This window comes from Malassezia globosa, assembly GCF_000181695.2.
Source record: "Malassezia globosa CBS 7966 chromosome Unknown mgl_sf_1.1, whole genome shotgun sequence".
NCBI lineage: Eukaryota > Fungi > Basidiomycota > Malasseziomycetes > Malasseziales > Malasseziaceae > Malassezia > Malassezia globosa.
Window position 1 is genome coordinate 1087780 of NW_001849874.1, and position 12956 is coordinate 1100735.

Here is a 12956-nt window from a genome sequence, read left to right on the forward strand (position 1 = left end):
CATGAAGTGGTCTGTGCGCTTCGCTAGGCGATGCATCAGTAAGGGCGGATCGAGTCGTAAATAAACAAATACCGTTCGCACATCGTGTGTAGAACGAAGCACATCTCGATATGCTCGGCGCAGCGCCGAACATGCGACAATGATACAAGGACCATTCGATTGGCCTTTGTGCTCCTGTGCCTGTTTCGCTACCGACTTCACACGCTCGAGCCATGGCCAACGATCATCATCTGTTAGTGGCACGCCTGCTGCCATTTTAGCACGTGCTACCTGAGAGTGTAACTGGTCTGCGTCTAGGAACGGTGCGTCACATAGTTTAGCCAATTCGGCTCCAACCGTTGATTTGCCTGCTCCTGCAACGCCCTAGTTGTATGGTCAGCAACACGTTCAGTGCGTGGAACATACCATGACGACGATGCATGAGCGCATATGAATCATCTAAGGTTGATATGCAGAATTTATAAATGGCGTTTATATTTTAATACGTAAGAATGTGTATGTAACTGGTGGCCGACCTGCTCTCGAATGAAACAGGTCGATCTGCATGAATCAGCGGGGTGGGCGTTTTGAAAGCAACTCCGTATCAACACACTTTAATGTCGTTTTTACACTCATTGGCTGTGTAGAGAGAAAATGCACTCATGACATAATACATGGCGGCGAGGATAAACAAAAGTACGTCGTTACGCGTATAGGAAATAAACGCGCGCGTATTCACCTCCCTTAGATGAACGCATACGTGCGAATTTATCTGGCACGGTTAACTCGCGTCGCGAATACATCAAGGCGCGTCCGACGATTACGTCAAGACCAAGTTCGTGGGTGATGACTTGGCAGCTGCTGGTGTTGTGGCGGGTGAAATAGAAGAAGCAGTATCAATAGCAGCATTCGCTGACAATGTGGATGATGATGACGTTTGTGACGATTTGTGCTTCGATGTGGGATGCGGATTCATATCAGCAAATGCAATAGCTTGCTGCAGAAGCGTTGGCCATGTGACAGCATGCTCACCTGAACCTGGTGCATGCAATACAAGTAAAAGTTCATTCATTTTCATGTTCATATTTATGTCATGCCTGATTGCATCCGACCACATCGAATCCAAGTCAGTCTCATCTTCAGTAGAGAACCCTGGATCCATCGCATCTTCCAAAGTGAACTGAGAGCGTAGATTCGTGACGGCATTCTGTGCCGTCTTAGAGACATCTCCACCACCTGATGCAGACCTAGTACTATTCGCATAGGAGTGGCGCCTGGAGCCGATATGAGATGTTGGTACTTGCAACATGCGCTGTTCCCGATGGCGTTCATATTGTTCAGAAATAGCAGGCACATAAATTCGGGCAATCAGAAGTCGACCATGCTCACATTCGACAAGCAAGGGTGCGCTGGTGTCATGCTCGCTCTCTCCATCCATGGCGGATCCACTCTTGTCTTCTGTGTCAGAAGACACCCACGTTCCATCAAGAGCACTTTGTCTGATAGAGGCGTATCTCTTGCTCGTCGGGTCAGGGCTCGAGTGATCGCCACTACGGGCAGCGCGGGACTCGTGACGACGTGGATTTGATGGACGGCTTGTAGCGGACATATTTCGGCGCACTTTTTTCATGCCCTTTTCACGCCATGAAGAAATGGAAATCGCGACGAGGGTTCGAGCGTGTTCTTCTGACGATGGCGGTGTTTTCGTTTCGGGTGCCATGAGCCCAGCTCGTGGTCGAGGCTCTTGTTCTTTACTGATCTTGGTCGCGTAGCCATACAAATCAGCAGAGCGATCGCATACTATCAGTGCTGTGTCAGCGCCATTTTCATCGGGATCATCCCCGATCAATGCTTCCAACTGTGCCGAAATAGATGATATACGAATCATTCGCACGTCTTGGGTTTTAATAGAACGTCACGAGAAAAAGACAGCAGTCGAATGCGCCAAAACCAATGCTGATGTAGAGCAGAGGATCCTTCACACCAATATTCGGGTCAATACGCGTCTTTCGATACCCCCGCTAGTTTGGTGGGAAGTAGTGCGGCTTCTCGTGACGATCACTAGGTCTTGGACGCGACGAGCTCCTGGAGTGACTTTCTCGCAGGGCGTCGTTATAGTCTGATTTGGACGTTGCCCTTTACGTCGCGATCTGTGAGCAACGATTGGCTACAGTACGTGTCAGGTGGACCTATCAGGAGACCCAATGTGATTATCTAATAAAACATACGTCAGAATCACAGGATTTGTCCACGTGCTGTGCGTTTGAGCCAAGTGCAACAGGCTGGATTGCTGTCTAAATCCAAGCAGGACCCACCAAATACACATCAAGCTCCATCAAGCTTCGTCGGACGTTGCAAAAACGTTGGACTGTTCGTTGGGGTCTGATTACCAACTTTTCCTATATATTTCTTGTCTGTGAGCAGTGTGCGAATCACTTTCAAGACTTACGCCACCGCACGTACAAGAAGAGTCGAAGTTTGTGGGTTTTGGAGGTGTCTTGTTTCAGTCCCAGGAGAAGAAAAAAACGTCATCAACAAGATACCTATTCATCCATTGATTGATACCTTCTTTTGTTAAAAGCAAGATCATCTCGCATTCATGGAAGCTCTGGAAGTGGCTCGTGCTCCTGAGAATGAACTCAGGAATGGGAATTCTCACGCATCGATGAACGCTTCGGATCATGGTGGTACGACTTCTGCAGCAATTGCAAGCCGATCGCATAATCCGCGCGACTCATCGACGACGAAGTCTGATGGAAACCGATCGGCTGATACCTCTCATGGGAACAAAACGAACTCTAACAAGTTTCGCTGCCGGGTAGCTATGGCCTGCGTTCATTGTCGGCATCGAAAGATTCGATGCGACGGTGCTCAGCCGTCCTGCTATACGTGCACACGGCTGCAGCGCAAGTGTGAGTATGAGCGTGTTTCCGAACAAGACAACTTGCTCTCACGCGAACGCAAGCGCCTGAGCCGCGAGCGCAAGGCTGCCCGACTTGCTGCGTCGGCATCTCAAGCTGCCGCCGCTTCGCAGCCCACCCACGGTCAGGCACAGGGACAGCCGCAAGTGCAAGTACCAACTCAGCAGCTGCATTCTGCTCGCTCCCAACAGACGAAGCACCAAACTATACCAGCTTCATCGCTCCCAACGTCTTCTGACGAGAAAAACATTGTATCTATGCCGCAAATCCAACCGCCTACATCCAAATCTACCACATCACCATTTTCTTTGTCCATACCTAGTTTAGGTGTCACGCACACGCCAACTGAGGTGGCACCAGCCCTGATTCAGCCGCCCAACGATCCTGCCATGGCGTCGGCGTGGTCTTCAGGTGCCAATACGCTTGTTCCATCCAAGGACCTGATGCCATGGGCTATTCCTCCTTCTCTGACGACCACCGATGCTGCGACGCTTACAGCGACGAACTCTATTTCGCCTTCTCTGAGCACCATCTCTGGCACTCTTCCAAATGACGCACTGCCTTCCCTACGATCCACCGCTGACCCTAGCTTGTTAGAGATGAGTGCGCCACCATCGGCCTTGTCTGATGCATCGCCTTCGTCGCCAACGGGCGGCTTGGCAGATGCCACGTCTTTATCGCCTACTGAGCCGCCGTTCGGGAGCGACACAGGAACGACCCTTTCTTCCATGTCAGCTGGTTCGTTGTCTTCTGAAGCAACGTTGGTTGATCCTTTGGAACTTAAGACGTCTCTTGATACTCCCTTGAAGCTGTTTAGTGACCAGCATCTTCCCAGTTCGATGGCGGCGGCCACTCCCTCGTCCGTCGACTCGCTCGCCTTTAGTGATTCGACCACGTCACACGCATTTGGTAACAAAGCATCGATGGCAACATCACCCCTCTCACCGCAATTGGCTCCACCTTCTTTTGATACCATTGATACCGGCTTTGATCACTGCTCACTGGGTAGTTTTGACCCTGACTCTGAAGAGCACGAGGCGGGCTTGGGCTTATATAGCTCCTCCTTGCCCACTTTGGGACACACCGGTCTTGGTATGGACCTCGAGCCCAGCAGTCTACCTATCTTGTCGTCTTGGGCGCACCCTTCTTCCATGGTGTAAAGAAGGCTATACTTGAGAAACAGAAAGAGAAAGAGAGAGAGAGAGAGAAACAAACAACATGCCAAATTAGCTTGCATGGTACGAACACCAACACGTCACTGTTCGTTTCTTGACACTCCTCTTGATTCATGGCATTGTACGCACGCCACTTTTTTTTTTTTTTACTCTTTCCGTTCTTTTTCAACCTTCCCTTGAGTCATGAACTTTTATACACTCTGATGCCAAAGTTCCCTCTTTGATATTCCAACACAATACTGTTCACTTTTCGCGCAGAATCCGATCCTATGGAACACCCGCTCTCTGTGATTCTTCTGAGCCCTTTTCCTTCAGCATTTTTCTCGCAAGTTGCCCTCGGGTAAGAAAAAGATGAATTCAGGTATTTCTGGGATGTGCAACGGGTGGAAAACAGCTCTGCTCGCTCACTTCAGACATATTTAGCGAAATCCGCCTAAAGCCCTTATCCGAAACGGCCGTGCAACAGATATTATTTATCTTCATTGATGTGCCAGTTAGGACGCGGTCGTATCTCATCACGTATCTCTTTTATCCGTCATGTATCCCCACTTATTATCAGTTTATTCTAGTTGCTATGTCAATGGCGAAAGGAATGGTGGCAAGAGCTAGCATGTCGTCTCTGCCCTCGGTTGTTCCGTGTGTTCGTTGCTTGATGCCCAGGATAGAAGGCGCGTCTGACCCGGTACGCACATTTGCAGTGTTGTCTTGCGCTCCATAGTACGATAGCCATGTCGTAATGTGATGGTGAATTTCTGTTTTGGACTCGTTGTGCAGGAGAGAACGAGTGTGCTAATCTATGTGCGTGACAGCTTATACAGACTCATGCGAAACGCTCCAGGACGCTGGTCCACTCACCTCACCCAAAGACACTTGGCACCAACGGTCTTGCATCCACACGACGGACCAGGTGCCTTCTTGTGACGTTGGCACGCGATACTCATTCGCCTGCCACTGATTGACAGTATGCGTCTCCAGGACCTTGGGCCGAGCATGCGTATCGGCTGGCTCTGTCCGTTGGTACGTGAATGAGAACGGCGGCTCGCCCTCGAGGGTGAACACGATTTCGGCATGACCACCTTCACGCAGTGACTCGACAAGATTTGCGCCTGCCGACACGTGTGCGCTAGGGAGTGCATGAACGATGCGTTCAATCGGGGCGTGTGTCTTGCGACACGTATTTGAGCCATGCGCGGCGCCGAGCACCGACAGCACGCCAGGTCGGTCAGCCAAGCGCCAGAACTCGGCCTTCCGCGCAGTCACATGCGACGTCCTACCTAGGAATGTGTACTCCACAGTCCATGGCGACATTCCCTGCAGTACAAAGTCCATGCGTTCGCCTACACAGTAGTGCATGCGGTTTGTCACGGGAACGACGCCGGCGCTTTCCACCACGTCGACCAGCACTGACGCTGTGGCCGCTTCATTGACACAATGGGCATCTTGCACACGCTCCACACGTAATTCCCATGTCCCTGGCACGCTCATAACGGTGGGTGGCATCACATGCCATGTGGACTCGTGCACGGTCTGAGCGAAGCGTGTGGGGGCTGCCTGACCCTCGATATGCACGGGCCGGAGGACCATGTCTACTTGGAAGGGTGGCGTGCCGAAGAGGTGCAGTATCGGCCTCCGCTCCCACGTGCCACCCACACAGGCTGTGATGCGCTGAGGCTCGTCGTGAACGAACTTGGCGTCTGGCCGCGGCCAGACGCGGTACTCAAGCAGGGCAGGCGCCGCAGCAGCTGTATGTGGATAGAAAGCGTCGCTGATGCTCACGATGTTGTACGAGAACCAGCCAGGGACATTCGTCTTCAGCGGCACAGACGCGTTAGGTTCTGAGCTGGAAAGTGTGTTGCCACGAGTCAGTGTTGTGCCACTGTCGGCCAGGGTCGTCTGCTGATACTTGACCTCAACGGGCGGCTGTCCTTGCAGCGCGATCGTGGCTGTGTAAGGCGTCGACACACACACGGGCGGCAGACTCACGACTCCGCTTTTAAGCCCATTGGGTTGTGTAGTGTCGACGAAGAATGCGTGTGGCCGCGGGCGCATCACGACCTCGGCTGTCTCCTGCTGCGGAAGTACACTGCCGGCGCAATGTGCGTCACGCACGCCAGTAATGGTGTAGGAGCCAGGCTCACTTACGCGCAGTGCTTCGTTTGCATCGTGCAACGTGGCTGTGCCATTCTCGCGCCCATGATCAAGTGTGTAGGAGATGAACCATGGTGGCGTACCTTTGAGCCGAAGAGGCAGGTCTGCGTACGTGTGTTCCTGCACAACCGCATGCTGCCGTGCGAAGCCCACGGCGGCGTTCGGTCGACGCACATCCACACGCAAGTCGCGCGTGGCAAGTCGACGCTCACAGCCCTTGCCATCACGAAGGCGGAGGAGCGAGACGGTAGCACGTCCCTGGTGATTTGGCGGGAGTGTCAAATTCAGTGTCGTCCGCGCTTCTTCGATGTTGTCGACATGCCAGTACACAGGCTCGCCGCCGGCTCCACCACGCGTCGAGTATTCAAGCGAGTAGGGGCCGGTGCCTGAGAAGGCCACATCCGCTTGCACGGTCGGTTCACCGCAGCTGCTGACGACCGCATCCTGATCGCTGTTCGCACCAACAAACGACGCGGAGGCAAGTGGATGTGCGATTTGCGTGAATGAGGGCCCGTCGAGAGGCACATGCTGGTAATTGGCATCATTCAGCTCGAGGAATCGGTAAGTGACGAGGCCCTCCATATTAGGCCAGAACTCAAGCTCATCGCGCGTCTGGTCACGCACCACGCGCTCGTGCCGTCGGGGTGCTTGGCCGGCACGTTGCGTCTCGTACACCAGGCGGAATGGCGGCTCACCCTCAAGATCCGATAGAGCCTTGACTCCCACGGTGCCTGCACACGGGTCTTCGATGCTCTCGAAATGGATCGATGCTCGTGGCAACGGCACGTCCACCACCTCACACGTCCACGGTGAGCCGACTTGGCCCGCACAAAACTGGGACGACAAGCCCTCAATCGTATATAGCCCTGTCTGATCGAGGCGCTTCGTGTGCGTGCCCCGCTCGAGCGTCCAAACGTCTTGACGGCTGCGACCACCGGCAGACGCAAGTGTCTTCCACGTCGTTGTCGCATTACCGTCGGGCCTGTGGACCACCTGCACATCCCAAGCGTCTGAGGGCCCTGCTTGCTGCAGTTGCACACGCACATCGAGGCCTGGGCTAGTCCGCAGGAGCTTCAGCGGTCGCCCAGGCACACACTGCATGGGATCAAAGTGCACTTGCGCCTGCGCATGCACTTGCACATCGTAGGCATCCTGAAGCGCTGCTGCATTCCCGCATGCATCCCTCACGCGCTTCAGACGCACAGTCTGTGTGCCGGGCAACGGCAGACCCAGAGCAATGGTCGCGGGCATGTGGGGCGAATGATGTAGGAGTGTGTGTTGATGTTGGATCTGTTTTCGCGGCTCTGAGCCGCGGAGCAGCTCATACTCAAGCGAGAGCGGCGGCGTGCCATGCAGCATGACCTCAACGAGTGCCTCCTCGCCCATGCAGTAATCTGATGCGCCATGTACGAATGATGCTCGCGGACATTCAACGAGCGTGACGGTCTCTGGCCCGACGAGCGCTTCGTTGGCCTGCCGGTCGACGACGGATTCCAGCTGCAGGATGCCCGTGTGCGTGATGCGCAAATCATGCACAGTTTCAACCGGCATGTCCGAGGCTCTTTGCTTTGCTGCCTGCCGTGCACGTTTGCGCTCCGCCAGCGAAAGCACATGTGCACCACGCGGCACATCGGGCTCTTGGGCCTCAGTGCCAGGAGCTCGTGCGCGTGTCTGCGCACTAGTCTTGGGATGTTTGATTGTATGTACACTCTTGTGACCTGAGACAGGGTCTGTGATGGAATAAGTCAGTGAAGCAGGCACGGTCTGGTTGAACACGACGGGAATGTGTACTTCTCGCACATTCTCGCCCAGACACATGCACGTCGTCGCAGGAGCAAAGCGCGCCGTCCCATACGGCACAATGTGGATGGTATGTTGGCCAGAAATATGTGCGCGTGGGCGCACGATGTGATCAAGGCGTACGCGTCGCTCGCCGACGCTCCATACCGCCGGTCCTGGAAGCACGGCTGGCACCCACGCAAGGGCGTCATCGTATGGAAGGAGTGCTATCGCATCTGCCGCAGCAAGTATCAAAAACAGTCCCACATAGTGCCATGCTGTCCATGGCCGTCGCAGCGTTCGCGCTGCCTGCTGGGGTGGTGCGACGGCTGAAGCTGGTGTGCCAGTAGCACGTGGTGGGATCGCCAGCCAATGCAGGGCATAGCATAGTGAAAAATCCAGGAGAAGCACGACAAAAAACGACGTCGGCTCAAATAACTGCATCATGCCATGCGCTCGCGGTGCGTGAAACCAATGCACGGCCACAAGCCGCATCCATTTCCACGCTTGCACCCCAAAGAACGCGGCCGCTGCATAGAAGCGCTGTGTCGGCGCGTCGACAACAGCAAGAGGTATGCGCGGCTCACGCACATGTCCACGCCCTCTTGTGGTCCCGCTCGTCGCGGGCATCAAGTGCGAGTCAATGAATGTGTGTCAGTGCGTGTGTTGAAGAAAAAAAAACCGACACACGCTTCGGCGGACTAAGAGCAGAGTGCCAGAGACACCTTTGTCGGCCCACGCAGGTGGTGGAGGGCATATTGGGACGAGCGCATGGAATTCAGGTCACGTGTATTCATACACACCTCTAGTGCTACGTTGCCTGCGTCGCGACCTCGTCAGGCGGCGACAACGCGCCGTTTCGTGGTACAGACGAGCTTCTAGCAATACAGGCGCACATATGGCGGTCAAGTCCAAGGCTCGGTACGTGCAATGATGCTTATACTAGCGTGGTAATTGCGCGGCTCATGTCAACGGCCGGCACTGGCTTCATGTACACGACGCGTCGCTTGCGTGTGGCTGAGCGGCTTAGTCTGATGAAATACGATCCTGTGGGTACGTGGTTTTTTTTTTCGCAGCCCTGCTCACGGCAGTCAAACGACATGTCCTCTTCAAAGGAAGGTCAAAAGGGAAGAAGTAGTGGCACTTGCTACCTATATATATGCAATCAATCAATGCAAGCAATCTATCTATATATATACCTAGAAATTCTCGTAAAAAGTCCAGGTCGGCATGCGTGAGTTTACTTTGGGAGGAAGTCGTGGAGGTGGTGGTCGGAGGAGGAGGGGGTTTTGTGGATAGCGTTGAGCTATTCGTTGTCTTCGTGCTCGTAAAGGAGGGAGGTGCAGAGATCTGTGACGGTGGCGGTGGTGATGCATCTAGAAGCAAGTCCACAGGAGCAGCTGTAGTAGCATCGCGAGGCGTCTTGCTGTCGCTGGCTGCTTTTCTATTCGTCGTCCTTGCTGTCGATGCTGGTGCTGGTGGTGGCGGCAGCGGTAATGCTGGAGGAAGAGCTGCCTTGTTCTGTGGTATGACAGGCTCTTCATCCTTATACGATGACTGCAGTGCAACCATCGTTTCGAGGCTTCCATATTGTTCGCCACCACCGCGATGGACGAACGGACCAGGTTTTGGTGAATATGGAGCATCATACAACGTCGCGGCTCCCCGATCGTCGTCTGTATATGCCTGGATGTCGCCAAATTCGTCCGTGTCATCAGGATCGTATCTGTAAGGATCGTAGCCGTCAGGCTGATGCACAATAGTATCAGCATCAGAGATAGGTCCGCGCGTGTCTTCATAGGGGTCATCGTAGAGCGGGGCTGGATCATAGGCTCCACTCATTAGAGAAGGACGAGTGGTTGAGGGTGCCTTTTTCGTTGTAGCAGCATCGAGCCACGCCAAGTCGTCTGCATTTAGCGTCGAGCTAGCGCCTTGAGTCGGTGCGAGCTCTGATCGCATAGGTGGAGCGGTCTGAAAGTTGGGCGATGTCACTGATACGCGCGTTGATACTCCAGGCTGAGTGTCTTGTGCTTCCAACGACGTCTTGCTTGGTTGCTCGGCTTGTGATGACGTACCAGGTGATTTGTCTGATAGCGTCGATGACTTGGTCGAACGCTTCAACCAACCACTAATCCGGCTTGCTGCTGCTGTTGACGGCGTGTTTGCCGCATTAGGTCGGGTGGGCGGCGTCACACGTTTCCAACCTTGCGCTTGTTCGGCTTCGGCTGCTTTTTTAGCTTCCTGCGCTGCTGCTGCGCGTGCTTGTCGCCATTCTGTCATGCGGGATCCTAACCGAGAAATTGCCGAACCGACACTGCTTTTTGTCGTCGTAGCCATGGTTGCGGTAGAGTCAGTGGTATCTTGTGATGTGGTCGGCAGCACATGGGTACCTGAAGTGTCAGACGGGCTGGTTCCATGTGATGGTAGCTGTGGCTTTTCGTCTTGCTGGACAAGCTCGGATTGACCTGGTGCCGGCGATGTGGTATCTTGCGCAGGGTCATCGGCTTCAGCTGAGGCGACAGTGGCTGGCTCGTGGCGTTCTGCATCCTGCGCGAGACTTGCTATGTTATCCTCTTTTTCCTCTGGCTTATCTGATTCCGTAGAGCCATCATTTCTCGGCATGGGATCGCCCTCGTTCCACACGTTCTCATGCATCATTAAAGAGGCAGAAGTGAGCGATGCCAAATGGGCATCGTCTGCCGTCGGCTCAGGAGCCTGTTCCATCGATAAATTCCACGTTGCACTCGGTTTATTTAGGTCCTTTATATGCACATCGGTCGAAAGCCGCTCATCCGCGACAGCAGGTATCGCTGGCTCAGACGACACGGGCACAGCGCTCCATGGGTCCACGTCCAAACTAACAGGCGGCACGATAGGCAAAACATCCTCTTTTGACTCAAGCACGATCGGAGGAGAGCTTGTGCTCACCGTGGATGTCGGCCCAGCTGAGGGCGTTTCAGCCTCGTCCGCCCAAGGACTTGCCCACGGATTCATCAAGCCCTGGAAGGGAGTGGGCGGAAGGTGTAGGAGAGTGTGGAGGATGACACACACACAGGGGGCCTAGTCGACAGCAACTCAAGATCTAACACATAGGTACATGTGGCAAGCGAGCGCGCTTTTTGAAAAGCGCGCCCCCCCACCCCCGCCTGGTAACCTCACGGCCAAGCTTGAAGAGCGATGCAGCGGAGGTGCACGCCTCTATTTCATGATCACGTGATACATCGAAGGTTTCTGCTGTTGTCCTTGCTGCTGTGACTGCCATCACTCGATACGGCGCTTCCTGCCTTAGACAGCTCGTCTTGGTACCGTCTTGTCCGTCGGCTGGGTGTGAGGAGGAGTGTATCTCCCTGCCACTGTCCCTTGTCGTTGCTAGACCTTCTATCCACCATGTCCTCATCAATACTTGCACGGGGGATGCGGGGTATGTTTGCGATGCGACGAGCGCCTCTTTCTCCTGCTTGGACGTCGACTCGAGTGCGTTCACGAACCGTTGTCAGCACGCCCACACCTGTGCAGACAAGAAATGAAGAAGAACCACTTATGCCATCTACTGCATCATTTCTACCATCTACAGATGATGTGGCGCGAGCTCGGCAGCTGCTCCGTTGGATCTGGCTCGAGCCAACACAACGCGAGGAGCTCCAGTCGTTTGTCGACCGCCCAGAGACGTCTGTTGCCCCATCTTGGTTCACGTCGACATATGTAACAGCTCGGCAGTACAGAATGGCACGCTCCCGGCTGTGGGTGCCATCCATGGAGCGGGTCGGTGGTGACTTGAACGCATTTTTGGACGGCGAGTTCGATGCAATGCGTATCAAAATAGAGCGCGCACAAGATCCATTTTTGACTCTGGATGCTTGGGACGCAATGGATCTGGAAGAAAAAGCTGATGTGGTGTTCCAGCACGTATGGAGGGGCATGTCCGAAGAAGAGCGTGTAGCAGCACTAACGCGCGTGACATTTGAATGCGCTCGGCGTCTTGGGTGGCGCTCAGGCTTTTCGTCCGGCTTCCCGGGCATGCCGGATGATGCAGTCGATCCTGTCCAACAAGTTGCAAAACAGCTGCGATCATCCGGCTCGAGCAAGTCGGCTGTGCGGCGAGCCCTGCAGGCAACGGAGGATCAGCGTGCGTGGGACGCTTGGCAGGCACTTTCGCCGGCCGAGCGACGTGCTGAATGGGACACAGCGTGGCGCCAACGTGATCGATCGATGATCTACGTAGACGATGCACCCACGACTCGTTTGCTCGGAGCGCCCGCCCCGCGCTGGTATGCCGTGCCGCAGCGTGCTGGTTCGCTGCAGTTCTTGCCGAATGTCATGGTGCGTTTGGTCCGGAACTATACGCCCCGTGGCAAGCCATACGATGTATGGAAAGCAACGTTCCGTGTGCCGCTAAATATGCACAAGCACTTGCTCCGCTCCTACCTCCTGGCGATTTACGGTCTCCGTACGACATGGGCACGCTCGATGGTGTACCGATCGAAGATTGTATTTAGCGCAACAAAGCGTCGCCGAGTCGTAGGTCGAGGCCGCACATTCAAAAAGGTCGAAGTCGGTTTGCTGGAGCCATTTGTCTTCCCAAGCGTGTCGCAAGCGTTCTTGCGCACGCACCTGTTTAGCCAGGAAATGCTGTATGAAGAACGACGCCTCATGTTCAAGATGACCAAGGGCCGCCGCTGGCGAGGCCACAAGAGTGTGCGTGACCTTTCACGTGCACTGGACAACAACTGGGCTGCCCAGAGCGCTGGTGCGCCAGACGAAGAGCCAGTGGCGAAGCGGCCCACGGCCCAGCTGCTTGTGCGGAAACGGTCGGTGCCTACGGCTCGCCACAGCAACATTCTGTCCGTGATATCTGAACGTCGTGCGGAACGAGAAGCACGCGTGCAAAAGCTCTTGGACGAGCAGCGCAAAAATACATCGTCGTCGTCATCGTAGTCGTTATTTTCGTAGTATC

At 54.6% G+C, this 12956-nt stretch overlaps 5 protein-coding genes across 5 annotated transcripts; 2 read left to right on the plus strand and 3 right to left on the minus strand.

Moving 5' to 3' along the window:
- Window positions 1-799: 799 nt before the first annotated feature.
- MGL_0488 (uncharacterized protein) lies at window positions 800-1867 on the minus strand (the record flags this gene model as incomplete). The annotated part of the gene is made up of 1 exon (XM_001732661.1): window positions 800-1867. One exon carries the CDS (start codon window positions 1865-1867, stop codon window positions 800-802), a length of 1068 nt encoding a protein of 355 aa, XP_001732713.1.
- A 711-nt stretch (window positions 1868-2578) lies between these two features.
- On the plus strand, window positions 2579-4060 carry MGL_0489 (uncharacterized protein; the record flags this gene model as incomplete). Its single annotated transcript, XM_001732662.1, has 1 exon — window positions 2579-4060. One exon carries the CDS (start codon window positions 2579-2581, stop codon window positions 4058-4060), a length of 1482 nt encoding a protein of 493 aa, XP_001732714.1.
- An 825-nt stretch (window positions 4061-4885) lies between these two features.
- MGL_0490 (uncharacterized protein) lies at window positions 4886-8041 on the minus strand (the record flags this gene model as incomplete). The annotated part of the gene is made up of 1 exon (XM_001732663.1): window positions 4886-8041. One exon carries the CDS (start codon window positions 8039-8041, stop codon window positions 4886-4888), a length of 3156 nt encoding a protein of 1051 aa, XP_001732715.1.
- Window positions 8042-9028: 987 nt separating this feature from the next.
- MGL_0491 (uncharacterized protein) lies at window positions 9029-10996 on the minus strand (the record flags this gene model as incomplete). Its single annotated transcript, XM_001732664.1, has 1 exon — window positions 9029-10996. One exon carries the CDS (start codon window positions 10994-10996, stop codon window positions 9029-9031), a length of 1968 nt encoding a protein of 655 aa, XP_001732716.1.
- A 393-nt stretch (window positions 10997-11389) lies between these two features.
- On the plus strand, window positions 11390-12937 carry MGL_0492 (uncharacterized protein; the record flags this gene model as incomplete). The annotated part of the gene is made up of 1 exon (XM_001732665.1): window positions 11390-12937. One exon carries the CDS (start codon window positions 11390-11392, stop codon window positions 12935-12937), a length of 1548 nt encoding a protein of 515 aa, XP_001732717.1.
- Between the last annotated feature and the right edge of the window lie 19 nt (window positions 12938-12956).